Here is a 27,672-nt window from a genome sequence, read left to right on the forward strand (position 1 = left end):
TGTGGCTCGACGCCTGGAGGCCCCGCTGGGCGTTGAGTACCAGTGCGTCACGCTGGGTTGTGTGTGTTTGTTTGAGGAAGGAAGGGAAGTCTATGCAGCTGGTTTATTCCGTAAAGACACGATTATTACAGATTGTCTCTCTGGTATTAAACAACTAGAATTTAAACGTTCCCAGACAACAAGGGTGTTCAGGAGCCGACTCGGTAAGAATAGCTCGGTAATGAGAGGTAAGTGTCGCAACGCTTTGCCCAGTTTGACGTCGTCGTCGCACGTTTATTCGGGCTCGTGTCGTCCGGGGAATCACTGTTGGCCAGTAGGTGGCAGCGTGTTCAGCCCCGTGCAGTGGAGGGTGGAGTTGAAGGCGGAGATGCTCGCCCGGGGCGTGGCTGAGGGGGCGTTGACTCCGGAGTTGGGGAAAGCCGTCGAGCTGTTTGACGTCGCGTCGTTCAGGGAGACGAGCCGCTTGCCGAGCCGGCGCCCGAGTGCCCGCAGGGCGGTTTTGCGCACGGAGCCGGACAACAGGAAGTACATGACGGGATCCAGGCAGCTGTTGAAGGCGGAGAGCAACAGCATCACCTCGTTGGTGCGGTCCACCCGTTGCAGGTAGTCGCACGATCCCCCCTCGCTGAGCTGGGAGAGGATGTAGACGGGGCGGAAGGCGTGGTAGGGCCCGAAGCACACGGTGAACAGGAAGAGGACGAAGAAGGACTTCTTGGCGGTCCGTTGGTAGCGGTGCGCGTTGGGGAGGTCCGGCTTGTCCCGGGACGCCCTCAGCAGCCGAGAGGCGATCTTGGCGTAGGAGACCACCAGCATGACGAAGACGAGCCAGAACAGCAGCACCAGCACCGCGTTGAAGTAGGCCTTCCCTTTGGCTTTGCTGCTGCGCGCCTTGTACTGGAAGCACTTGCCGCCGTCCTCTTTGTCCTCCGCCGTGGCGATCATGGGCACCAGCGCCGCCAGCGACAGGCCCCACAGGGCGCCGCACGCCACCCAGCTCCACGGCCGGCCGCAGCCCCGCAGCGCCGCTCGTCGCCACGCTCCGCCTTTCCCCTTCAGCCTCACATATCTGTCCAGGCTGATGAGGCCCAGTAAAGTGATACTGATGTACATGTTCATGTAGAACAGGTTCCCCACCACGCTGCAGGCCACCGATCCCAGAACCCACTGGTTCCCGTGGACGTGGTAGAAGACCCTGAAGGGCAGGCACGCCAGGAGGACCAGGTCCGCCACGGCACAGTTGATGAGGAACACCCGCACCGAATTGCGGCTGGAATGTAGGAACAGGAAGACCCACAGGGCGAAGAGGTTACCCACGAGGCCGAAGACGAAGAACAGGGAGTAGAGGGCGGCCAGCGGCAGACGGAGGGCGGCGTCGTCAAAGGAACACCCCGTCTGGTTCGGGGAGGAGGGCGAGATGGAGAACGGAGAGGAGGAGGAGGTGGCAGAGAATAAGGGTGACATGGGAAGTGGGAGGGAGGAAGTAGAGGTCGGAAGAGAGGAGTAGGATGAAGAGAATGCGGTCATTGTGGCCACGTCTCCTTCAGGGCTGTCGATCATTCGGCTGTGAGGAAGAAGGAGGGGAAAAAATCAGTTGTTGGTTCACTGAACGAGCTGATTCATTTTAACGGCTGACTTTAAAGACAAGGAAAGGTCACGCTGTGAAACTTGCATCTACGTATTTTATGAGTCATGCACAGTCACGACGCAGTCAGGTGATTAATACGTGGGTTGTAGTTTTGAAGGTCACGCCATGTAATACTCTGTCAAATGAAAATGATAGCCATTGATGTCGGGCCTAAAAGATGCCGACATACAAGAGGAGCTCCAGAAGCCGGTTATTTAATATTCTAGAAAAACTGAAGACGTCCTTCTGAACAACAGTTCTGTTGCTTGTGGGTTATTTAATTTTTCACGGCTGGAAGCCGGACTCGTAACTCATTTCAGGTTTCATGCCTATTTCATCTATAAGTTACAGGGTATTAAAAGGGCACAGAGAAGGGTGAGGGCAATACATGGACAACACACACACACACACACAGGTCTTTGAAATTAGGCAAACGCTCACCGCTAAATATTCCTGGCGTGGAGACTTCAGCGCAGCCTCGGGTTTAAATGTTTGGGAAAGTGCAATCCAGAGTGCTTTCAGTTTTTTCCTCCATCAAACTGTTATTTGTCAGGAAGAAAAATTGACTCGTATGATTCAATATTATGCAAAAAGAAGTCCTTGGCCTTCACACTTTTTATTGCTCACCTTTCTCTTCAGTCTCTGAGTGAGTCATAAATCCTTTTTACATCCTTTTGACGGCGTCTGCTCCTCTCTTTGCTTTATCAATTGAAACGACTTCTCTTGAACTCGCCTCTCTCGCTCTCGCAGATGTGTTTCGTCGGCTCTACCGCGCGTGTCTCTATTATTATTATGTTTTGGTGCTCTCTCTTTCCTCTCACCGAGTCTCTCTGATCTCGCACCGCCTCTGTCCACATCTAACACGCCCCCCCCCCTCCCCTGTTTAAAAAAAAATGCAAAGACGGGAAGTGAACCCACTGCACACATCCTGAGCTTCATCTGTCATGCAGCGCTACTCGGTTCTGCACTGTCCCTTCAGAAGGAAGTTTCTGAAATTGGCTAAATACTAAATATATACTGAATGAATTTACACCAATTATAAGAGTCCAGTGAGGGAATAAGAAAAACCCATTTGGAGACAAAGACCCAGCGAGAGCAGCAAGTGTTTCAACAATGCAATATGAATCTCTTTTAGCCTGTCTGGCTCGTGGCCTTCATTTATTTCCTTTCCATCTTGCCCTTTTCAAAACTAGGAACTCACAAATACAATGAATTTTAATTTGCACAACACAAACAAACCTCTCGTCCCGTTTGTTGCAAGTGACATCACGGGTCGAGTGAAAATGCCTCGTCGGCACAAAGCGACGCACGACGGAGAGCCGCGTCTCTCTGATCTTTAAACATTCACACGTCTCCCTTCATGCTGCGATAGCTTATCGACAGACTCCATCCCGCGGAAAGAATCTGCATCCCGATTGAATTGTGGTTTTTAACTTCTTCAGAATGCCTCGTCATTGTGAAACTCAGGTTCTAACCAGCAAACGAACAAGAAGCGCAAGATCCCATCGTGCACACGCAGCAATGCTCTGCAGGTCACGTCGGTTGTGTGCGTTGTCTCTTCCAGTTTAAAGAGTAAATGGAGTTTAACTCCCACTAGGATGAAATGTATGGATATAATAATAATAATTGACCTCTTCCATCCCGTGTTTGACCTCTCTCGTATCTCTCTGCAGCCTCACTGTGTGCTGTTGGCCTCGAAGGAGAACTCTGCTCCAGTCAAGCTGGGGGGCTTCGGGGTGGCAATACAGCTGGGAGAGTCTGGCTTAGTAGCTGGAGGTACAGTAGGACCCTTTTCCTTTCTTTTTGTGTTCTACCTCAAAAGACAGAGGCAACACTTCGTACTATATCGTTGCATACACACATACCTGGCTATCTCCCAGTGGATGGAGGGATGGTCGACATGTCATTGAGGATGAAATAAGTAACTCATTAATCCCCAAAAATCTGTCAGTTGCAGCCCAACGTTTTTTCCTCTGATTTGCCTTTCACCCATGAGAACTTCAAACCCCCTGGTAGCCCGTCTCCCTTTAAAACATGCCCTCTGTCCTCCCTCCTCAGGCCGAGTGGGCACACCCCACTTCATGGCCCCTGAGGTAGTCAAGAGGGAGCCGTACGGCAAGCCGGTGGACGTTTGGGGGTGCGGAGTCATCCTCTTCATCCTCCTCTCCGGCTGCCTCCCCTTCTACGGCACCAGGGAGCGCTTGTTCGAGGCCATCATCAAGGGGAAATACAAGGTAGGAGCTGATTTACGAGATGCCGCCGTTGTCTGCTGGCGTGCGCACTGCAGCTGCGCCCCTTTAACCTCGGTCGAACACTGTCCGGAGTGTCGTCAAGGTTACAGACAACCGAACCGAGCGCGTTTTAATCACCTCAGAACTTTAGTGGCGTCGCGTGATGGTCTTTCCTTTCCCGTCGTCTTGCCAACAAGACATGTTTAAATCCAGTATCGCCTCGTATATTCCTCATTGGATGTTGGAGTGAGCGCCGGTTGTTGCATGCCCCTCCCCTCTACAATAACCGATCTGATCGGTCTCAAACATTACCCGTTTTCACCCACGTATGAATTTCCTGCTTGGTGCACTAATCCCTGGCAGATGCATTCACTGCAGGCAGCTTGATGGACGACCGCGTGGCGTCATCCACCAAGCTGCTGCTGAACAGCTGCTGCTGAGTCGACAGATTTTATTCCGAAAAAATAAACTCTACCAACACTGCGACTTGGCTTTAGATTGACATTTATAGATATTGACCGTCTAAACAGGGATTCCTAAGTCAATAATACCTAATATTTAAAAAGTATCTTTCACACACACCGTCATCCTCCCCGGTTGCACGGGCTGCCGTTGCAATACATGCGTCTCAAAGTGTCCTCTTGTGTGTGTCTGCGTGTTTGGGTGTGTGTGCTCGTCCAGATGAACCCCCGCCAGTGGGCCCACATCTCGGAGAGCGCCAAGGACCTGGTGCGACGCATGCTGATGCTGGACCCGGCCGAGAGGATCACCGTCTACGAGGCCCTCAACCACCCCTGGCTGAAGGCAAGATCTCACACACACACACACACACACACGCATACATGCGCTGCTAGGGATGGAGTCACTGCAGCCATTTCTCTGTCGTCCTTTTTACATTTTATGAAAACAACCGACATTTAGTGTGATGTGGGCATTTGGTGGGGGCAGCGACGCTTCCACGTCTGTTCCTGCTCTAATGTGCGTGTGCTTCTTGCCATCATCTTTGTGTTTTTTCTACTGGTGCTTAATGTGGATCTCTGTTTTGGTATGTGTGTGTGTGTGTAGGAGAGGGACAGGTATGCCTACAAGATCCACCTGCCTGAAACAGTGGAGCAGCTGAGGAAGTTCAACGGCAGGAGGAAGCTGAAGGTCAGCGGCGCATCGGTGTTGAACTCTGGAGTTGAAAGTAGTCGACGTAATTGAATCCGATGAGAGGAAGTGTCTCTCCTCCTCCACAGCTGCTTCTGACGACCCCGATTAATTTATTCTCCGACACATAAACGGCGTGTGACAAAAAAAGCTTCATGTAACAGTCGTGTTATCCTCTGCATCCCAGGGTGCAGTGCTGGCAGCGGTTTCCAGCCATAAGTTTAACTCTTACTACGGCGACCCCCCAGAGGAGCTACGTGACTTCTCGGATGACCCCACCTCCTCAGGTAAATCACACAACAGAACAGAGATGTATTTATACCGAGAGGGACTGAGCCATTGGTTTGTGCAGGACGGAGCGCACACCGAGTTTATGATGATGTAACCAGCAGGATAATACAAATACGACATGGACAAATAAAAGAGTCTCCCGACATATTTACATCCACTGTGTCATGTGAGGTCAAAGTTGAAACATGCATTTGCACCAAGGAGCAGATTCACTTTCTAGCCCAGTTTCTGTTCTCGTGGTTTCTATTCCAGCCGTAATGTGATCTCCAGCTGTCTGTGGAGAACTTCCTCTGTTCAGACGGAGACCGATGTTTCCCAACGGCCCCACTTCCCTGTCTCAGCTGCGGACTTTCACTTCCTCCCGATAAGAAGACTGCAGGCACACAAAAACCACTTGTGTCGCCGCCATAGATTATCGCGTACGAGCGGCCGTAACGCATCGTCGGCCCGTGAATCGGTGCGATGGGCTAAGCTCTTCGCGTTTTTCCGGCTCCGGTTTATGTGTCGCCGCCGCAGACAGATTTCTGATCTGTCCTTTTCACTGAGGCTGGCAGTCTGCAGCAGTCATGCTTCCTGGTGTTTGGTTTATTTTCTTTGCCATGGCAGACCTCCAGACATGCTGCCGGTCAGAGACTTGTGGAGACGCTTGCGGCAGTTTGGCAGATTATTCATAGATTTGGCTGCGTTTTGCTGATAGTTCCCCCCCCCCCCCCCCTGTCTGTTGCTGCTCTTTCCCCTCTGTCCCCTCTGCCTTCCTTTTCTGACCGACCCGCCCCCACGCCTCCTCACACTGCTCGCTCACTCTCTTGTCTGCCTTTTGTCTTCCGCCTTCTTTTTCTGTCATTGTCGGTTAAACTCAGTTGCAGAACACCTCCTCTAATCTCACCCTCGCTGTCTTTGGTGTTGTTTTTTTCTGCTGTGCTGTCTCTAGGACTGCTAGCTGCTGAAAGTACGTATCCCTCGCCCCACCCATAGTCTCCATGCGTGCTTCCATGACATCATCACTCGCTTTCTTTCTTTCTTCTTTTTGCTGCATCTTTGTCTTCCGAGTGTTAAATGACGTGAGGTCCTAATCCTCAAATGTTTTCCTCCATGTCTCCTGTTGTCTTGCAGAAAACCCAATATAGTGCGAGTGTGCTCTTAATCCAAATTCTTCGTGTAAAAGATGACACTCTGTTTACATGCCTATTTATATTGCAGGAAGCCCTGTAGACGCAGATTAACGACATGCAAAGCTAAACACAAAGGTTGAGGGGGATTTTCCATCGCGATCAGGTTGGCATCTCAAAGAGGGGTGTTGAGGGTTAACTGGTGGTTGAAGGCTGTCGTCAGGGCAGCACATTGTACGTCTCCTCGACGTTTGAAGGCTGCAGCCTTTTCAGTGAATTGTCCTGAAAGTCCTGTTTTGGCCATTTGCTGAGTAATTGCAATAGAGAATGGGAGCAGGTGGCTGTCATCTTTTTTTTCCTGTCGGGTATGTTTCAAGGTTTTCAAGATGTATAACATGGAAACACGGCACTTAAAGGGGAAGTACACTTCCCTGCCTTCTGCTCAGTACGTATTTTATGACAATAAAGGTTGCGATGGGGAAATAATAACACCCAAAAGGTGAAAAATAATAAAAGCCGACCACACGGGGGATTTCAACTATGGGTTGTTACTTACGTTACGGACGTGGTAAGATCTTCTTGAATTATGACTCAATTCTTCAGAAAAAATCTTATTCTTTTTTTTTTTTCAAAGGGGCAGTCATTTAAGGAAAAATGTTTTGTTTCCCAAAGAGTCTAATGTGTATTTAATAAGCCTCTAGTGATTCACCAGCAGTGATTCATCTGTACAAGGCTGAAAAGGCAATTATAAGAAATTAGTTTCCTCAATTAAAGTAATATAATGCATGTAAAGAGGTTTTCCCAAAGTTAGCAGCAAGATAAATTGTGTTTTCTCCTCCTTAATAGCTGAACCAAAGCCTCACTATTAGCCCGGTGTCATACATATTTGCAAATGTGATTTCATGTTAATTTTTCATCTTTTATGTCGCTCTAGAGTTCTATAAATGACTAAAATACTGTTGAGTGCTAAGAAAGTTTGGGAGATGGACTAAAAATATGATAACTCGGGTGTAAAATCATCTCTCATACCACTCATCAGCGCTGTGGTCACTGGAGGATCAGCCCGAGGGTTCAAATGCATCGGCGTCATCGACGCGTCAGAGAAGCTTATTGAATATGTAGGCCGCACATTTATTTGAGAATTTTTAGAATTCATACAGCACAAGTTTTAATGTGTGGGAACCCTTTTTAAGATTCGTATTAAAATTATTTTAATATATTTTCCACCGCATACCTTTTTTGCATATTCATATTCTGCCCTTTTCTTGGGCGTCCCGCTCCTAACACGTCTCCGTCCACACTGACTTTATGAAGTGACTTTCCTCTGACGTTGTTTTGATGCCGTGTACTGCTGTTTCTCTGGTTTTGCTGCATGTGTGGGCGTTGCAGCAGGTACTTGGGGTTACGCCGTTCTGACTGTCTGTTCGTGTTTCATGTGTTTTCTGTTGACTATCTTGTCGTCCTATTTTGTTTTTGTTTCTCTTTTTCTGTTGCCCGTTTGTGGATGAGTGTGTGTGTCGTGTTCAGTGTTTGCATTTTGCGTAGTGTTGAATGTTTGAAGGTACTGCTCGGTGTAGCGGTAATTCAGTCTATATTTGTGTGTATAACTTCTCTGTTTGTATGTGTGTGCAGGGGCAGTTTCACAGGTTTTGGACAGTCTAGAGGAGATTCATGCATTGACGGACTGCAGTGAGAAAGACATGGACTTCCTCCACAGTGTCTTCCAGGACCAGCACCTCCACACCCTGTTGGATGTGAGTAAGCCACACCATCAGGACCTCTTCCTCTGCGATGCCAAAAGCACCCACTAGGTGTCGCCACAAGTCAAGAGGCGGCTGCACACACTATTTGTCAAACATGAGCCCTCTACTTACTGTCAAGGGAACTTGATATTGTTTTGTACATCTTTTATGAGGTCAAATTGTTCTTGCATGTTTTATTGTCTTTTCAGCTTTATGACAAAATCAACACCAGGTCGTCCCCTCAGATCAGAAACCCTCCGAGTGACGGAGTGCAGAGAGCCAAAGAGGTGAGGGACTCTGCTTAAAGGGCCAGTGTGTGGCACTCTGGGACGGAATAAGATATTCTTCACCATGTTTTCATGAGTGCATCATCACCTGAGGCTAAGAATCAACTGAAGCTTATAATGATCCCCTCATATCTCCGTACGGAGCGGGTCCTCTTGATGGAGTCTGCTGTTGCACCGCCAGTTCAGACGAACCAAAGACTGCCGCCGTATTGCTTGGACACGCTTGTGAAACTGTAATGTGAAATCAGTTGGTTGTTATCAGATGCCGACAGATCTGACACAATGTCGCTTTTACTAGTATTGAACATTTAACAGGTGAAGATGCTTGTGTAAAATATAAAAAAAGCAAATGATCTACACGATAACGATAATTACATCCTGTCTTGTACATTTTGACCATTCTTAGTATTCACATCTCTTTCTCCTCATCTTCATTTCCTCCACCAGGTACTGGAAACCCTCTCCTGTTACCCAGAGAACATGGAGGCCAAGGAGCTCAGGAGGATCCTCACACAGCCACACTTCATGGTGGGATATTATAGAAACACACACACACGCACACAGAGCAACTTACACATTCTCATTGCTTTGACAGGTTTCCAATTTGTATTTATTTTATGGCCCGTGCGCCGTAGTGCATGCTTGTTTGGTGTGTGATGTTATAACCTACAGTGTATGAAGTAGGGCTCCATCCACATAACTCCCTCGGCCCCAAAGCTGCTTAGCAGCTGATCGTGGCGAGGTACTGACACGTGGAGGGGGGGGGGAACAGAGAGGGAAGCGTTAGCGACAGGGAGCGCTTCGACGTGGAGCCACAGAAAGTTCTGCACCGCCACCGTGTTTGTCAGGTCTCTTCGCTGACACACACACACACACACACACACACACACACGCCTTTAGGTCTGGTTCAATCCAATTAGCCCGTCTTGCTTTCCGGCCTGACCGGCTGGTTTTTTTCACGCTGCCACAGTCATTCAACACTAGTGCTGATGGCTGAATGGGGCTGAAGGGCTTTGGCAGCACATGAGAGCAGCCGATGCATTCTCTCTGTCAAGTGTCCGTGCTTTGCTCTTGTTCATTATCAACATAGTCTGCAGTCATTTAGTTTGGATTCAATATCAAACACTTAGTAATCCACTGTTGATGCCGGTGTCCTGCTCAGCCACACTAATGTTCACCATAAGTCAGAAGCCTTTAGCGCCAGCTGTTTGGTCTCGCCATGTCTGTCACGCATCATTATGAGAGAACACGAGCAGATGTGATCATTGGTCGCGCAGACAGTCAAAACACGTTGTGTGTCAGGGACGTGATTAGTGGCCGGAGAGGATGAGTGGAAGCCACACTCTTTCCAGTGTCGGGCTGTCCACTCAAATACACATTCATGATGCATTTACCTTCTTCTGGCTCTGGGACTCGTCGCTGTGTTTTCTGCCACCGACGACAACCATGCACCCGCACTGCGGCGGCCACGCGCCGACCATATCCCTGACCGTCCGTGCTCCCTCCAGGCTCTGCTGCAGACCCACGACGTGGTGGCCCACGAGGTCTACAGCGACGATGCGCTGAGGGTGACCCCCCCGCCCACGTCCCCTTATCTGAACGGAGAGTCCCCGGACAGCACCAACGGAGACATGGACATGGAGAACGTCACCAGAGTCCGCCTGGTCCAGTTCCAGAAGAACACGGATGAGCCAATGGTGCGTAGACGCACACAATGCACACGGCAGTAAAGTTCACACATCAAAGTCATCTTTATTGTCAATATTTCATTTGTTGAACATACAGAAGATCGAAAGTATGTTTGTCTCATGTCGACATAAAGTGAGTAATAATAATATTAATTAAAGTAATAAAGTGCAGTTAACAACAACAACAAAGAACATTTAGAAAACATATTCATAAATACATGGATACATTTAAACTGAGTTTAAACACATTTAAGGAAATAAATACATACAAATGTAAGTATAGCCAGTTTTCCTACAGTGGATTTTTTTCTGTCTTGTCATATGAAAGAATAACAGCGGGTTTATCGTGACAACACATCTTGAGTAATAGCATTACCATAAAAAAGCATTCAAATATGCTGCACTGTGACTCTACTGTAGCTGTACAGTATGTAGTAGAAGGTATTGTCCCCCTCCTCTGTTATCCACTCGACCTCTGTCCCTCTGTGTGTTCTAGGGCATTACCCTGAAAATGAACGAACTGAACCACTGCATCGTGGCCCGGATCATGCACGGTGGAATGATTCATCGACAAGGTATTGAAAGGACAATGAAATGCGAGTCGTTCTCTCCCGGAGCCGTGTCGATAACCCCGCGGGTTTCTTCCTCTGACTTCTGCATAGTGAAGCGCCGACCTCTCGACACCCGAGAGCCTCGTTCAGCTCCTTTTTTATTAAATCCTCATTTCTCTCGCTTCAGGGACTCTGCATATCGGAGATGAGATCCGGGAGATTAATGGCACCAGCGTTGCCAATCAGACGGTAGAACAGCTCCAAAAGATGCTGGTGAGTCGCACAGATCAGATCCCCCCCCCCCCCTGCTTTCCAGATTTTGCAGGCAGCTTTTAATTAAACCGCGTTCTCTTGTCCGCACAGAGGGAGATGAGGGGCAGCATCACCTTCAAGATTGTGCCCAGCTACCGGTCCCAGTCCATGTCGTGTGAGGTAGAGAAACCCGACACGCACACACGTGGGAGCATTTCTGCATCTTCTTCAGGGAAATGTGATTTAATGGAGTGGTTTTCTGCTGCAGAAAGAGTCACCAGACGTGTGCCGACAGTCGCCTGCAAACGGTCACGCCAGCATCGCCAGCTCCATCCTGGTACGTCTGTGCTTCTCCTTTTCTCACACACACACACACACACACACACACACACTAGCAGCAGGCTCGAGAAAAGAAATAGGAGAGAATACATGAAATATGGTCCTTTTTCATTTGTTATTGGGATTAAGTTCTAACACACAGACGGATAAACACAGATGCAACTCAAGTCATTTCATGTTCAGCTCGTGCAGGGTCACGGTTCAGACCATCAAGGTTTGATTTAAATCTGGTCCAGGATCAGTGTCGTGCGCTAACTGGTAACGAGCTCATCGTCTTAATTTTGACAAATACTGACGCACAACTTCTGTCTTGTCCACCAGGACCTGCCAACGACGATCCAGCCCAAAGGCCGGCAGGTGAGATTTGCTCATCCTTTCCCCCACGAGGGCGCGCCTCTCGCTGCTTTATAATCGGCGACTGATATGACAAACTGACGCTCATCCCGACGAGTCCAAATCGGCATGTCTGCACTTAAAGCCATCGCATCTGTTTTCAAGACCGTATGAAGTGGTGCTCTCCGGTGTCGGGCCTCTACTCTGCTCTGGCCTCACTTGAACATTGCAGCGGTTTCCTCCACTGTCGAGCAAATGATCGATTATGTCCCCGTAAATGCATTTCTCATTTGATTTCTGCCGTTTTTGTCTTCATGCCATTTATTATGCTCCGAGGTCACACACAGGCATGCGTTTGTACTGCGGTACATTTTAATCTACAAGATACCGCATCATCACACCACCTTTTGTTTATGCCCCTCAACATTTTTCTACTGCATGATATATGTGTAAGTGTGTGTGTGATGCTCTCAACCCCTTAGATCTCAAGACCCGCCATCAAGGACAAATTGTCCATCAAGGTAAGATGTCTCTAAGTGGACTCTTCGTAGCAGTAGATCCCAGCTCCTCCCCCCCCGCCATCGCACAGCTCGGTTCCTCCTCATAGTGCTGTCTAGACCCCATGCAAGCCATCAAGGCTCTTCAAGGGCAACGGAAAATGTGGATGTGTGTGCATACGGCGTTGACGTTAAAAAAAATAGTCCGTAGGCCGTTGGATCATTTTCGTCCTGCTTTTCATTTATCTAAATGTTTGTGCCCTTTCCTGCTTCGGCTGACCAGCTCTTGATCTTTCCTCTTCCTGTCTTTTGTGAAACAATCCTCTAATGACGAGCGTCGGAGCAGCATTTGTAACTCCAACAACACTTGCCGCCTTGCTCCTCCTTGTATGGGCAGCTTGACCAATCATATTCTCTCCCATCCGTTCCCCCTGTGATCGCCAACTCCGTCCTTCGCCCACCTGACGGCGTGTCGTTGTGTCCCGCCCCCCTTCCAGATCTACGTCCGCGCTCAGTTCGAGTACGACCCGGCGAAAGACGACCTCATCCCATGCAAGGAGGCCGGCATCGGCTTCCAGGTGGGTGACATCATCCAGATCATCTCCAAGGACGACCACAACTGGTGGCAGGGCAAGCTGGAGAACACCAAGCACGGCACGGCGGGCCTCATGCCCTCGCCCGAGCTGCAGGAGTGGTGAGTGGAACCCCCTGCGGCCCCCGCGACGGCTTTCCCCGAAGCCCGTTTGACGGCCCACGTGCTTCTTTGCAGGCGCGTGGCGTGTATCGCGATGGAGAAGACCAAACAGGAGCAGCAGGCCAGCTGTACCTGGTTTGGCAAGAAGAAGAAACAGCACAAAGACAAGTACCTGGCCAAGCACAACGCAGGTAAGCCAGGAAACCCCCGGCTGGCGTTTAGCTGTCGAGCGATGAGTTCAAGTACACGCGTTGATCGACCTGGAGGCAAAATGACCATATTCTGTTCCGTATCTGTGACTGATGTCGCGTTTCCCCTGTGCCCGACCTCTCCTGCTGCGTCTTGATTTTACCAAACTTTTCAGTAACTAACAGCGTTGCAATTAACAGCTTTTTTATGTTTACAAGTTTTGTTATGGTGTTTTTTTTATACATTTGTCCTATGGTGTCTTTCTTATTATTAACCCTTCCGCTCCAACCCTTTGTCCATATTCCATGCTGTCTCTTACCCAATCACACGGCTGCATGTAAGTAACTCCAGACGGCTGTTTCTCTTCCTCCTCCTTTTCTGCTTTTATACCTCGTCCTCCTCCAAATGTCTCCTTGACTTTTGAATGACGGCTGCTTTGTTTGGGTTGCTATTAGCAACGAGGACAGCGCGATGCCAGTCGGCTGAGAATAGCTCAGCGTGGCTCGTTTTTGTTCCCCGATCTTATAGGAAATAATCGTGTTTTAATGCATTTGACCGTCATCAGGTCTGATTGTTGAACTTTATGGCATAACTCAACCCTAAATATGACGATTAAAAAAACATCTTGTTCCACGTATGATTTAAACCAGGGGAACAAAACATTGGAATTAATGTGAACTTATTGGCATTGCTTTTGTCCTCTCCGTTAGATTGTAATTGTTAGATTTGTATTTTATTACTGATGTTTGAATTCACACATGTGCAGTTGCCAGTTAATGAGGTACGTCCCGTTCAAACTAATTCAGACAGAAGAGTATTCTGTTATACTGAGAGGTGTTTCTAATATTTTGTCCATCCTATTCATATCAATAATTGAAAAACGCCTCCAAACTGAACAAATAAGTTTAAACCACTCCTCAGCCTTCATGGAGGAGGTTTACCGACATGTACCTAATAAACTGGTGTCTGGATGCATTTTAGCCACTTCTCAGTTCACCTCGAGAGTTATTGATTATGTGTCACGTGACATCGTCCGCCGCTGAGCTGAACGACCGTTTCCGCTCTGCAGTGTTCGACCAACTAGACCTGGTGACGTACGAGGAAGTGGTCCGAGTGCCGTCGTTCAAGAGGAAAACACTGGTCTTGCTCGGTGAGTCAACAATTTGTATTTGTGTTGAGCAGAGAGAGAAAGAAGCTTAATTCTAGGTAAATAAAAAGACATGCAATATATCATAATAAATATAAATAAATATATCATAAGCATGCAATTTTTAAAAAATGGCGCACAGCCACAGCGTTGCAATAGAGGTGTCATAGAAAGTCGTATCTCATGGCAACTAAGTCCGAGTTCAGGATTTAGTATTTCCGGATTCACCAGCCTGTATTTTAATTCAGGGGTTTCGGATGCTTCCTTTCATTCAGGTGCTCACGGAGTCGGACGGAGGCACATCAAGAACACGCTTATTACCAAACACCCGGACCTCTTCGCCTACCCCATCCCTCGTAAGACACACACACACACACAGCAAAAGCAGAAACGATGTCATCTTTTACGCGTCACGATTTTCACCCCTCCGTTCGGCCCCCTCTCTCTCTCTCTCCGCTCAGACACGACTCGGCCTCCGAAGAAGGACGAGGAGAACGGAAAGAACTACTACTTTGTGTCCCACGACCAGATGATGCAGGACATCAGCAACAACGACTACCTGGAGTACGGCAGCCACGAGGACGCCATGTACGGAACCAGGCTGGAGACCATCCGGCAGATCCACGTGCAGGGCATGGTGTCCATCCTGGACGTGGAACCGCAGGTGAGGACCTGGTCTCGGGCCTGCACCGCCACGCACTGGAAGCACTTTGAAACGACTCTCTCTCCCTCTCTCTCATCAGGCGCTAAAGATCCTCAGGACAGCGGACTTTGCCCCCTTCGTCGTCTTCGTCGCAGCTCCCACTGTCACCCCCGGCATGACTGAGGTACTTCACGACGACTCGCCGCCTTCCTCTCCCACTCTTGGTCACTTCATTCACACGTGCTCTCCAACTCTCTTGTCAGTGCACCTTTATTCGGAGTCATTTAACTTGTGCGTGTCAATCGCATGGATTTCCACTCCTGTCCGTTTTGCTTTAAGCATGTTTTGTATTTCTTTGTTGTGCCGATTTTCGTTTGCACTCGAGATTCCAAAGTGGTGCAAGAAGCTGCCCGTGAGTACTCAGTGGCGTCACTTCCTGTTTGCGTGGCTCTCGTCGTCTTTCTGTCCAACTTTTATACCTCTTCATTTCTTATCATCCCTCTAATTATCCTCTTAAATGTGTGTATTTCCTCACTGGCGCTTCTCTGTTTCCTCCGGATCGACCCGGCCTCTCATTCCCATGTTTCCTCTCCTCCCTCTATCATGTACGACTTTGGCGAATCATTTATTTATTTATTTTATAAAATTGTTGTCTGATCAATGTTACCAAGATATGCTCCATCACCAGTAATATAGGGATGATTTTAAGTCAATTTCTTTATTTAAATTTTTTAAATGTGTATTAATGCCATTTGTTGTGTCAAGCACATTTAGTTTACATTGTCGACTCCAACATTACATTTTAATGTCACACTATGTGTTTGTAATGACATTTTATTTTTTCATAGAACACTTGTGAAATATATATTTTTATGGCATACTATTTTTTATGAATACTATGTTGGTCATTTCTTTGTCAAATCAACCTCAAGAAAAGCTCTTTGGCTGAGCGCTTCATATATTTGAGAGCCGAGACTTTACTAGCCCCCAGCTGCTTTATGTTTTCGCTGACTATCGTTGTATGAATTGTTGACCCTCCCTCCTCCCCCCTTCTCATCACACCCTCAGGATGACTCTCTCCAGCGGCTCCAGAAGGAATCCGAGATGCTGCAGGGGACCTACGGCCACTACTTTGACCAGACCATCATCAACAACGAGATCGACGACACCATCCGGCTGCTGGAGGAGGCCGTAGACCTGGTGTCCACCACCTCCCAGTGGGTCCCCGTCTCCTGGATCTACTGATGCGCCAACGCCGATCGGCGGCTCATCGCCCCGAACGATGCTAAACTTGGGTCAAGCCCCCCCTCCCTCCTCACACCCCTCCTCGAGTCGCTTCCCCCTCCGAATCACACATTTCTGTAGATAAACTGTTGTTGAAAAAGAGGGAAATGGAGAAACTGATGACTCACGACAGACCTCATCCTGCCCCGCCCCCCTTATCTCAACAACCTCAAAGGTGTATTGTTGTGTACATATATACATATTTATATATATATATATATAAATGATTTAAAAAACTAAGTGAATATGGCTCTGTCCGTTGAAGGCTGGGGAGCGGAGGGGCAGTGGTAGATATTTTGTACTTTTCTTTTGTAATTGACGGATGGGTGGTACTCTTGGAAAGGCAATAGCGAGCATGACCATAAAGCAGTCTTGCCTGCGTGTGCGTGTGTGTGTGTCGACCCTTTTATTTTTTTTAACGGCACTCCTTGTGGTAACCTTGTGTCCTTCCCTCCCGACACCCCCTCGTCTCCTCGGCCCCTGTGACACGACAAGCCGAACTCTAAAGCACACGAGAAGCTGCTACAGTGGCGACAAGTAACTCCCTCTGAAAGCACAGGAAACTGGGCAGTTTCTTTCCCCCTCTCTTTTTATTTATCTCACTGGCCCTGTGTGCCTGTTGGTCTGTTGACCCCCCCCCCCTCGCCTCCTCCTCGCTGTCTCTCCGTGTGTGTTGCCGCTCCCAGCCCTCCAAGGCGGTCTCCGTTTACACCTCAGTTTGCACAATAATGGGACGATGAAGACGACGCGTTCTGCTGCATCTGGCCACTCCCCCCCCCCTCTCCCCCACCTCCGGAAATGAAACGATAATCGGTGGTCAGTGGGAAAGCGTTGGCATCGAACACCAAACCGTGGGTTCTAAACCGGACGACAGAGACTAAAACTAAACGGTGAACTTATCGAGGAAGTCGGTTTCACCTATGCACACCCGCGCTCCATCTTTCTTCTTCTTCGCCCCCCCTCACTCAAATAGTGAGCCACGCTTGTTAAAACGTCATAGGAATATCTGTGGAAGGGGGAGGAGGTGTGGGGGAGGCTCGTGTCGGTGGGACCGATCTAAATCCCGGAGCCGCCCTTTTGGAACTGTTAACTGTCATCTTTAAAAAAAAAAAATCTAAATATAAAGGAGTATTCTTGTTTTTTGAGGGAGAGAAAATAAGTACATTTTGTGTGTAACTGTTTCAATGGTGCGTACGTCATACGAGTGAATTACCAAGAGCCAGTGTGTATATTAACCCTTAGAAGAAGCTCAGTATGTGACATAACCTCTTCATGCTCCACCAGAAGTGAGACCGCGCGGCGCCACCTGCAGTAACTCGGTAAGTAAGCACATCAGGTGGAGGGTCTTAGACAAGAGATGATTTTTAAAAACATTTTATTTCCTTTTCTTTTTTTTAAGTCGCTATATATTCCACCGTGCGGTGCGGTTGCTCCACTTCAAGTAAAGTGTCTTCATTTCGAGTCCTGTGTAAATTACCTCTGCATAAATGACAAAAGCAGCTCTTCTGTATGAAATGTTGTTCTTTCTTTTTGTTTCATTTTTGAAAAAAAATTATATTTCCTTTTACGTGTTTAAAGTAAACCGACTCGTCTTCCTCCTTCCTTCCTTTTCTGTCTGTTGTCGATTGTTAGACAGGGAGGTCATCAAACCATGTATTAATATTCTCTCACCGCTCTTGTTCCTCAATGATTTGAATCTTCTCTATATTCAATGTGAAGCCCACTAGGAAAGCGTATTGAAGGTCTATGTTTTTAAAAAAAATCATTCCTCATAAATAATACAGTATTGCATCGTTTGCTGTGCTCCTAATTCCACTTCATGCACATGAAAATTCAGTTTGAACACAGCTCATAAATCAATTTATTTCCGTGTGTGAGATGGGTTCATTAAGAGGAAACTGTTCAGGGTTATATAACAATATTCATACTGTGAGGGGGCGGTGTGGAAAAAAAGTATTCACACTATTTAGTTTTTTATCAACAAATAGGTGACAAACGATCCAGACCAATGTGTAACAAATAACTTAGTGTGTACTACACTCATAAAAATGCATATTATAGTGTGTCATACATGGACTCGATGACGACCGGTCATAAATGCAGCCTGTAAAAACACCAGACGCTGCGAGTGTTTCCCCTTCACCAAACAGCAGGGGGCGCTGCTGAGTCACTTCGATGAACTTTTTTAAACCACAGGCGAAAGAAAAGAGTAAAATAGTTTATTGTATCAGTAAAGATCAACAGAAGGCACATACATGATCTGAGGGTAGACGGCACACCCGCATCTCCCCCCCTCCTTTAAAACCACCACGTGGTCATAAAGAAAAACGCACTTGCATCCAATTCTATCTGCAGGACTCTGACGTCATCCATGTCGTGGAGGCCGGATGTGACGCAATACGTTGGCGGGCTAAACTTTCCAGCTCACAGCACAACGTCAAGCAAACGCTGCCTTTTTGCAAAAATATATTCATATATAATTATACACCTTTTCTACACATTTAAGCAAATGAACTATACAAAATGCAGAAAACTCTCCGTAGAATAACTGGGGAGCCGGTTGTAAGAAAGTCCACGCTTAGCATTAGCATCTTAGTGGCAGTATTACAGAAAAATAGTAGCAGTACCTTTGTCATAAAACACTTTAGGAAAAAATTACACGTCCATATAATACCAAAAATATTAGTTTTGAAACTACACAAAAGACATTTCAATATACATGTTTATAGGAGGACTATAACATCTGGAAATACAAGTGTGTCCCTTTCAAGCAGTATAAGGTTTACCAAAAGAGAACAATTGGAACTAATTTAATTAGTAAAAGGAGTGCACGTGGTTTTAAGATATTTTTTGGTTGAAATCCCAGAGTTCACGTACGAGCTTCACAAACTACAACCGAGCAGGTCGTAGGGTCACGAGGCGGGCGGGGGGGATGTCTGAGTCTAAACATGGAGTTTAAATAGAGAAAATTAGTTGTAATATATTGAGTGGAAACCGTAAAAAGATAATTAAGCTGCAATTGTTATGACTTAAGAGACAAATTGTAAATGTATAAATAATTGTTTAACTATATTTATGAACAAGTGAATTACGTCAACTTTATCTCAATGTTATGACCTTTTCCAGGCATCTTTCTCCCCAAAATATGGACTTTTAAAATATGACGAGATTTTAGAGGATTTCAACCACATCTTGAAATACTGTTTTAAAAATATTGCTACTTTGTCTCAAATTACAACTTTTTCTTTGTAAACCGGGACCCTAATCCAACTTAACGACGGAAACCAGAACAACATTTTTTTGTGTGCTGCGGGAGTTCAAACAGTCTCTTTTCTGTCTGATTTTGGCTAAAAGAAGTTCACATTCAAAATAATATTTCGCTGATAAACTCTTCTATGAAGGTAGAAATGTGTCAAAATATGTTTTGAGCGCAAATTTTTCATTTAAGTAAATGAATTGTTCGTTTAGTTTATGAAACTAGAATTCGTTGCTGCAAATCAAATGTTGCTCTAAAAAAAAAAAAGCAGTTTTCAAAAGATTTGTGATTAACTGCAACACATTCTAGTTTCATAAGCTAAACTAAAAATCGATTTCCTTAAACACAAGATATTGCGTAATAAAGACACGCATCTACCTCCACACATTACGCGGGTGTACAAGTGAAAGATCTCCAAACGGCGCTCAGTAATTCCGGTTGCTCTAGTACGGGTAGCTGTCGGGGAACGCCAGTCCCTGGACGCACTGCTCCCCTCCCTCAGCCAGGTACGGACCCTCCTCCTCGTAGCTGGGCGGCGGGAGGCCGTCCTCCTCGCTGGGCGGCAGCATGGCGTCCGGGTCGGCCTTCAGACTCGGCCTCTGGTTGTCTGGGAACGCCAGCGAGAAAAGCGCCTCGGGGTTGCACACAAACTTGTAGACGTACCGTTCCCCGGCCACCTGCGGGGCGAGAGCCAATCGCAGGCCGGTGAATCAAAAAGATCGTCATTGTAATGCAAAGTCCAAACATAGATGTGAACGCGGCCGCTACCTTCTGCATGATGCCCTTCTCGTAGTAGTACCGCAGGGAGCGGCTCAGCTTGTCGTAGTTCATGGCCGGGCGGTTCTTCTGGAGCCCCCAGAGCCGAGCCACCTGCACACAGAGCTCCATGAAACACCCAGCTGGATTCATATCAAAGTGCGGCTTTTTTATTAAACATGACACAATACGGAACAGTCCTGCAGCTACATTCACATGTTATCGGCCAAAATGTGGAGCGAGTGATCAACTTGAATACAAGTGTATTTTATCGTTTTATTAAAACGCAACTCATGCACCTTTTCGTTTGCTTTCCTTAATTTAATAGTCTTCTTTTCTCCCTACAAGTTATTTTTTTTGGTTAATTTTGTCATCCTCTCCACGTCTCATCCAGGTAAATATTTGTCCCGGAGGTTAAAGGCGATGACTGACCTCCTCTGGATCGACGAGTTTGAACTCCATGTTGCGGCCCGTCCACACGATGAGGTGTGCGTTGGCCGGGTTGTCCAGCAGCGTGAGCAGGAACTGCCACAGCTGCATGGAGCCGCGGCGCTGATACGGCAAACCCTCCTGCTTCACCTTGCCTGCTCACAGAGGCAAGACGAGGCACGGTGAGAACGGCGCTCGCCGGAAAAAAAAAAAAATAGTCCCCCCCCCGATTGGCTCTTACCTTCCAGTCTTTCTGGCACGACGCAAGTGTCGTCGTAGTACAAGTGCGGCTCTCTGTCGTGGCCGAGACCTGCGGCGGAGAAACGTGGACGGTGATCAGAATCATTTGTTCCACAGGGAAACCCGGCAGGCATTTTTTTAGAAAGACTCAAACTCACCGACGCCGTTATTCTGGTACAAGACTGAAGACTTCCCAAATGACGACTGGCAGGTCTGAACCTCTGGAAGACAACGTGTCTTTAGAGTCTCGCCACGACAGTGACGTGCCGTGTAACCCCGACCCCGAGTCACCGCGTGCTACAGGTCGCCGGTGTGTTGCGCTCACCTGAGTCGAAGCCAAAGTCTCTCGGCTCCTGTTTGATGGTGACGTGGTTGAAAGCGTTCTGGGCCCGGTGGGCCAGACCTGGACCCAGCTCTGGGTATCGCGGATCCACCAGCTCCTGTTTGAAACCCCGGGGCACTTGGGGGACCAGGGGCTCCGAGTGGTGGCGCTGGTACGGCGGCCGCTCGTCGTGGCTCGACGGCTGGTAGCCGGTCGCCGTTTTCTCCTGGGGGAGGAAAGGCAGGCAGGGCTCCGACCGCTGCCGCTGAAACCTGAAGGGGCCACAAGACGAGGTCTGAGGGCCGGGACTGAATTAGTTTGCAGCTCAACTCGCACCGAATAAGAAACTCACCGTTGTTCCGTGGTGAAGGATGAACCGGGGGGGCGGGGCAAAGCAAACTGCTGGCTTTGGTTGGCCGGCGGGAGGTTGTGTTGGTGGTGGGAGGGGCTTTGGGTGGGAGCGTGGCTCGGGGGGCAGTTGTTGGCCAGATGGGGGGCGGAAGGTTGTAACTGCCTCTGTGCGGGTGGAGGTCCTGCAGGATGGGAGGAGCCACAGTGTGCCGGTGTGGAGGCTGGAGGCGGAGCTTTGAGCCCAGCTGGCTTGTTGTCACAGGCGCTGAGGAGAGAAAACAGGAAGCGGCTGAGTACCGAAACTAATGACGTCCTCAATTCAATTAATTCATACGGCAACGCACAGACCAATCGGATGCATCGTCGAGGAAACGCATTCATACTGCACACCTGTAATTGTAAAGGCACACGTCGGCGTGGGGCGTTCTGCAGGGAGACGGGTCTTTAGACGGACTGGACTCTCGCTTCACTTTGCTGACAGGCGGCCCGTGAAACATCACTGCAAACACACACGGTATTCTCTCTGATGTATTGTTGAGCTACTGAGATTAATGTAAAGACGGCACCAAGATGCTGCAAACACGACCTGTGAACATCTGGCCGTCGACCGTGACCGACGTGCAGAAGCGGGATGTTAAAAGGAGGATAGACGACGTGTTCAATACTTGTGAGAAATATTCGAGGCGAAGCAGCTACTCACATTTATTGGACTGGAAATCTGGGACAAACTGCTCGTCATCAGGGACCTGAGCTGTCGGAGGGCAAAAGAAAAGACATTAAAGACCTTAAAAGACACTTTGAATCGTCTCGTGCTGTGCTTCACATTTCTCTCCTTTCCGTCATGTATTTTCCCATTTTTCACGCGTTCAGGTCTCACCTTCTGCAATCCAGATTTCCTGGAGCTGGATCAGGTCTTGGAAGAGATCTGCAGACAAGTCACACACACACTGTATCAAAATGCACCACACAAAATGTATCAGGCAAAATATCAACATCTGAGCTCTTTGACATGTGGCCCTGATGATGAGCCTACCTTCTGTGTCCTGAGCCAGCTCCGTGTCCATGTACTTCCTTTTGCGGTCGCTGAGACATCGCTCGGCTCCCTCCACGTGACATTTCTGGAGGTTTAATAAGAATTAAATAAAGAAATTCCTTTTATACATGTAGTGTAAACCTAAATGTAATGAGCTCCGTGCGCTAAACTCACACTCTCGGGGACCACAAAGGGGACCTGCTGGTCGTAAAAGCCGTCCATGTCGGAGGAGTCTTCAATCTGGAATAGTGGCGGGAGGACAGATTAGGGAAACTTTCAGGGAGATATAGAAAACATTATATTCCTCCTTTTTCTTCTCGCTTTTCTAACCTCTGCGACCCCACAGCCGGTTTACAGTGGCTGTAAAAGCCTCGCCGTCAATGACGGTGATTCAACTTCCTGCACGTTAAACCTGACATGAACACGGCGATGGTGGTGTTGAGGAGATAAACAGAAAGCAGCTGTGGAGTTAATTAGAAAATAAGATGACGTCTTCATCTTCAGTCTGCTGCACTCGTTCGTTAATCATTAAACGCAGTTTGAGTAAATATTTGTTTTAATGTCACAAAGGCTTATACATTTATTTATTTTTTACACTAGGTTACTAACTTGACATGCCTCCCATTAGAATAGGCAGTGGTGGAAAGTAGCATTAAAGTGGCATTAATAATCAGAATAGAATATGTATCATGAAATGGGATAGTCTACAAAATGAGTACTTTAACTTTTAATACTTTATATATTTTGATGTTTAACTTAAGTGGAATCCTAAGTGCAGTACTTTTAATAGTATTTTCACTTTTTTTCTGATCCAGCAAGACTTTAACTCCACTACTATAGTTGCTCCTTTTTATTTATTTATATATTGTTTGCCCCATAAAGTGTCCCATCAGGCTCTTACCATAAAAGTTAATCAAACTACAATCTATATGAGAATAAAGCTCACACCTGTATCCCATTAGATACCGATTACAACAAATGGGAGTCACAACCCAGACTTTTTTTGTTTCTTCTCCCTTTGTTGACTGCAGACGGCTTCCGAAGGTAAACACCTCTCAAACGGCTTTTGTTCCAACACTATCGCGTTAATAACAAGCGACACGTTGTACTCTGAGTAAGGTTGGTTTCCTGTAATGATGAACACACCACAGGACTCCTGTTAGCACCGTGTTTGACCCCTGCAGCTGAGATTTAATTGAACAAAAACAACAAAAAGCAAATCTTGGTGAATGAGATTAGGCGTGACGCATAGGAGAGACCAGCACGGCATCGTGGGACCTCCTTGTTTTTTCTCAATGAACTGAAACTTGATCCTCACGGAGGGGAGAGAGGGGGGGGGGTGAGGCAGGGGGGGGGAGAGAGAGACAGCTCACCATTGATACATTTACCACATAGCCCAGAGAAAGATTCACGACGCCAGCAGGCCGCAAAGACAGCTGCTGCAGACGGAAAGCCCGCTCTGCAGCAGCTGACAGATGCGGGGAAATGGACGCGACGATGCCTTTGATTTTCAGAAAATGGCGTTCGCCTCTTTGCCCGTGTCTGCTCCCCTCGCAGCCAGCAACAAAAACCGCGACGATGCGGTTGATGTGACTAAACTAAGCACAAACAAGCCTCCGCGCATGTACGCTAGTTTTTTTATTAACAATTCAGGACTCACTTGGGAAGTGAAGTTTCTTGTCAGTGTGGAAACGCAGATTTCCTCCCCTACATCCCTTGAAAGCTCCTCGGGATAAAAACTCGGCTGTGGATCTTTTTTTCTCAATGAAGTGCTCTAACCGCTGGATCTGAACCAGAGCCCTGTGCTGCTCTCCCATTGGCTGGAACACAGAGTCAGTCAACGGGCGAGCCAATCGTCTTCGAGACAGCTCTGACGCGCGTCCGTTGTTTTTTATGAATGGGTGCGTTTCATTCATGTCGCCACAGCTCTCTTAAAAGGCAAGAGCGGCCAGTCCATAAAATAACGTAAGGAAGTAAATAAACAAATAAATAAATAAGCAAACTACTCAGTTCTAAATGTATCCAAAATAATAAAATCATCACCATTTTTTCTACTTGATACTATTATTTATTTATTTTGTTCTAGAATAACCTTGGCGATTTTATAAGTTTTTATTTATTAATACCATTCATATTGACCAAAAATACTTCAAATATGTCAATAGGAGTTGGCATAATTACATAATAATTGATTTACTATCATAATTAGTGTCTAACTTATTGTTCTACAAGTTGGACAGATAACAATAAATTCTGAAGCTGAATTATCCCCTAGGTTCATGATGGAGTGGACGTTATTTTGTGGGTCAAATCATAATGACCTCCGTCAGGATGCTTTTGTTGAGGTGTAGAAATACTTCTACTCCTTTTTCCAAACAACCACAAATAAGCATACACGCAGTGTTGTTGCATGTTTGATCGTTTTAATCCAGCATCACACATGACTGCTTCTAAGTGCATTCCTCTCACTTTTGATTCCACTTTGATCTCTTTCCGCTTCATTCACTGAAGACAGCGTGCCACCTGATTCTATTTAGAAAAAATAGTAAAGTTGCTCTAATATAGAAATGTCAAATGTTGTGCGTTATGCTTAAATATATGGCAACTTATGCAAAGAAACCCTTCATGCAAGTTAAAGAATAGTTTTCTTCAGGTTGCAGTGATTGCCTGTGTTCTAAGAAACTGCTTGATCAGCATTAGGGGATGAAGAAACCCTCTGTGTGTATGTGTGTGTGTGTGTGTGTGTGTGTGTGTGTGTGTGTGTGTGTGTGTGTGTGTGTGTGTGTGTGTGTGTGTGTGTGTGTGTGTGTGTGTGTGTGTGTGTGTGTGTGTGTGTATGTGTGTGTGTGTGTGTGATACAAGTTCCAGTTCAAAAATCAGCTGAGCTCAGCAGTTCTGTTACTGATTTGCAGCTTCGGCCGTCACACGTCTCCTTCTGCGTGGACATCACATCACAGACTTATATTTCTCCGTTCTGGTAGATAAACATGATGTGATCAAACGGTGTCAGGACACTCCAGTTTCTTATCACGTGTCTGCATGTTGTGCTTATGGTGTTTTATCTTCTGTTCCTAACTAAAAGTCCACTCGCTTTTTCTTTGTATTGTAGTGTCACTTTACTCGCTGAATTATTTTGCTTGGGAATCTAAATGTCATGCATTATCTCTTTTTCTAAAGAATTATTTTATTGTGTTTCATTACCGACAAAGGAAAACCAAAAGTATAAAAAAGAAGGATGTTTGACAAATGATATTGAATTTTTAGACGAATGATTAAAAGTTAGTGTCTTATAATCCTCAAAAAGACTTTAAAATGAAAGTTATTGTGTTTAACTGGTTCTAAATACCAGATAGACTTGTTTGGGTGTGTGGCAGCTGTCCCCAATCTGGCCTCGGCTGCTGGCTGGTTAACAATCAGTCAGCTGCTCTGACTAATTGGCAATCAGTCAGCAGCCGATGCTGCTGATATAAAAGGGCAGCAGAGCTGGAGGTAGGCGGGCAAGTGAGCTGAGGCGCAGTGTTGCGGTCTGCTCTGTGTTGTGCGTGTGAGATAAATAAATATGTTATCCAACGGAACCTCTTTGTGCCTGGCTGATCCTTGGGGCTTTTGGGGGAAACCCACGGGTAGCGGCTGTAGAGCTGCTACAGGTGATTTTGACTTGAAAAGACAGCTGTTGTCCTGTAATGACGCTCTTAAACTTACATCCTTGTGGTTAAATGACTCATTTCCTCGGAATCTAATAACCCAATAATATTTCTGCTAATCCCAATGCATAATTTATATATTGGAGTATTGCTTCTTCTCCTGAAGAAAAGGATCTGACTAATTCTTCCACTACGGTCCCATTGCACTAAGCCATCACGTCTGCAGTCATGATTGTTAATAATTAATAAAACATCAGGGTCACATAGTTCTCACTTTATAAGATGTCATTCTACCTCTGCTGGTCTTTTGAAGTATTCCTTTAAAAAGGTCTAAATACCAAATGAGATATTGTACATTTCAGATGCCCGGGTTTGAACATTTTAGCCCATTTACTTCAAATCTCATACATTAATTAACCATTGTTCAATACGTGTAGTTTAAGATTGTTTTCCACTAGTTTCCATTGACAAAAATATATAGAAATCAATCACAATTTGTTTCATATGAATGCAAAACACAGCCACTACGCCAAGGAAACATTTATTTCCATTCAAGAACTGGAGACACACTGAACTAAAGCAGACGATTGGTTGTCGGGTGATATTCAGTTTTAAAGCATTAAATAGGTTCATTGCTCTTGAAGAATATGGAAACAAATCACAAACATATTTTAGATTGCGTTATTCATTTCACTGTCGGCTTTCAAAAGCGGATAAAACCTGAGAAGAGTCGTTAATACAATAAAACAAGAAGCACAATATCATGAAAACACACTGAAAAAGACAACATTTCACCTGAATTATGGCACAAATATGTCAAACTGAACAAATAACAGGGGAATAAAAGGAATGAGTAGATTTGCTATAAAATATCTCGGGGAATATATAAAAATACAAAAATAAAAAGATCTTTCAAATGTAATATTATCCATATTTACTTCCAGGGCAGGTGTGATAAATATGTGTAAACCGCTAAACTACATGAACTTTTATAATACGAGAAAAGTAACGGGCCAACTGATTTACAAACGACAAGGAACACACGACCTTTGAGAGAATTGTCTCATCTGCCAACAAATGTTATTCCTGCTTTATTTCTGAAGAAACTTGAGAGCGAGCTCGAGGAAATGTGATGATGTAACTCTGTATTCTAATCTATTTTATATTTCCAAATATAAAATTATGATTCCTGATATATAAAATTGCTAAGTAACCGCTACACATCCATGGGTGAGCTGTGCCGTCAAAAACGGCTAAATATGTGAGCATGGAGCGAAGAGATTCCTGCTATTGCGTCATCGCGGCGCCATAACCCCCCAAAAAAGTGATTGTTCATTAAAAACAAGAAAGGAGTTCAAGTTATGTTCAAGTGACATTTTTAAGACGGTCAATCTGAGCCTAAATGTACTCTTCACAGATTTAAAGTCAAGTTTTAGTTCGATTTCTTTTAGGTTTAAAATTAAATTGAGTTTATAAAAAGAATACCTAAATGCATTTAAATGTTGTAGCCGTCTCCTGACTACATCACAAACCTGCATTATTTATTATACTGTATTTTAAGACATGTTTAGTTTTTGTGTTCTTATGGAAA

The 27,672-nt window shown here is 46.4% G+C and overlaps 3 protein-coding genes across 14 annotated transcripts in view; 1 reads left to right on the top strand and 2 right to left on the bottom strand.

The window, feature by feature from the left end:
* Positions 1 to 17,554, top strand: part of LOC130204436 (peripheral plasma membrane protein CASK-like) — a 31,146-nt gene extending 13,592 nt beyond the window's left edge. Inside the window, exons 6-28 of one of the 12 annotated variants that reach the window (XM_056431173.1) lie at positions 3,298 to 3,400; positions 3,683 to 3,857; positions 4,518 to 4,659; positions 4,921 to 5,004; positions 5,192 to 5,291; positions 8,037 to 8,158; positions 8,356 to 8,433; positions 8,881 to 8,961; positions 9,942 to 10,130; positions 10,618 to 10,696; positions 10,860 to 10,945; positions 11,036 to 11,104; positions 11,193 to 11,261; positions 11,585 to 11,620; positions 12,079 to 12,117; positions 12,591 to 12,787; positions 12,863 to 12,978; positions 14,061 to 14,126; positions 14,399 to 14,479; positions 14,585 to 14,787; positions 14,867 to 14,950; positions 15,152 to 15,178; positions 15,835 to 17,554. In XM_056431173.1, coding sequence (XP_056287148.1) covers positions 3,298 to 3,400; positions 3,683 to 3,857; positions 4,518 to 4,659; positions 4,921 to 5,004; positions 5,192 to 5,291; positions 8,037 to 8,158; positions 8,356 to 8,433; positions 8,881 to 8,961; positions 9,942 to 10,130; positions 10,618 to 10,696; positions 10,860 to 10,945; positions 11,036 to 11,104; positions 11,193 to 11,261; positions 11,585 to 11,620; positions 12,079 to 12,117; positions 12,591 to 12,787; positions 12,863 to 12,978; positions 14,061 to 14,126; positions 14,399 to 14,479; positions 14,585 to 14,787; positions 14,867 to 14,950; positions 15,152 to 15,178; positions 15,835 to 16,011 — 2,403 coding nt within the window. In that variant the 3' untranslated portion in view covers positions 16,012 to 17,554. The other 11 variants (XM_056431174.1, XM_056431172.1, XM_056431177.1 and 8 more) reach the window with 11 other exon arrangements.
* On the bottom strand, positions 90 to 2,410 carry LOC130204439 (probable G-protein coupled receptor 34). The gene is made up of 3 exons (XM_056431186.1): positions 2,252 to 2,410; positions 2,066 to 2,163; positions 90 to 1,561 (listed from the first exon to the last, which is right to left on the bottom strand). Exon 3 carries the CDS (start codon positions 1,555 to 1,557, stop codon positions 301 to 303), a length of 1,257 nt encoding a protein of 418 aa, XP_056287161.1. The 5' UTR covers positions 1,558 to 1,561; positions 2,066 to 2,163; positions 2,252 to 2,410; the 3' UTR covers positions 90 to 300.
* A 699-nt stretch (positions 17,555 to 18,253) lies between the features above and the next one.
* On the bottom strand, positions 18,254 to 24,186 carry LOC130204438 (ETS translocation variant 5-like). Its single transcript, XM_056431185.1, has 13 exons — positions 24,098 to 24,186; positions 22,612 to 22,677; positions 22,438 to 22,522; positions 22,282 to 22,329; positions 22,105 to 22,155; positions 21,795 to 21,903; positions 21,406 to 21,669; positions 21,057 to 21,325; positions 20,890 to 20,952; positions 20,733 to 20,801; positions 20,495 to 20,646; positions 20,075 to 20,176; positions 18,254 to 19,983 (listed from the first exon to the last, which is right to left on the bottom strand). Exons 2-13 carry the CDS (start codon positions 22,657 to 22,659, stop codon positions 19,750 to 19,752), a joined length of 1,494 nt encoding a protein of 497 aa, XP_056287160.1. The 5' UTR covers positions 22,660 to 22,677; positions 24,098 to 24,186; the 3' UTR covers positions 18,254 to 19,749.
* Positions 24,187 to 27,672: the final 3,486 nt, after the last annotated feature.

Source organism: Pseudoliparis swirei, chromosome 14 (genome assembly GCF_029220125.1).
Source record: "Pseudoliparis swirei isolate HS2019 ecotype Mariana Trench chromosome 14, NWPU_hadal_v1, whole genome shotgun sequence".
Lineage (NCBI taxonomy): Eukaryota > Metazoa > Chordata > Actinopteri > Perciformes > Liparidae > Pseudoliparis > Pseudoliparis swirei.

Excerpts from the sequence above, each read along its gene's own strand:
- LOC130204439 (XM_056431186.1), bottom strand. The coding sequence starts at position 1,557 with ATGATCGACAGCCCTGAAGGAGACGTGGCCACAATGACCGCATTCTCT.
- LOC130204438 (XM_056431185.1), bottom strand. The coding sequence starts at position 22,659 with ATGGACGGCTTTTACGACCAGCAGGTCCCCTTTGTGGTCCCCGAGAGT. Across the intron at positions 22,330-22,437 it reads GCTGGCTCAGGACACAGAAG|ATCTCTTCCAAGACCTGATC; the intron begins GTAGGCTCATCA and ends ACTTGTCTGCAG. Across the intron at positions 21,326-21,405 it reads TCCTTCACCACGGAACAACG|GTTTCAGCGGCAGCGGTCGG; the intron begins GTGAGTTTCTTA and ends TGGCCCCTTCAG.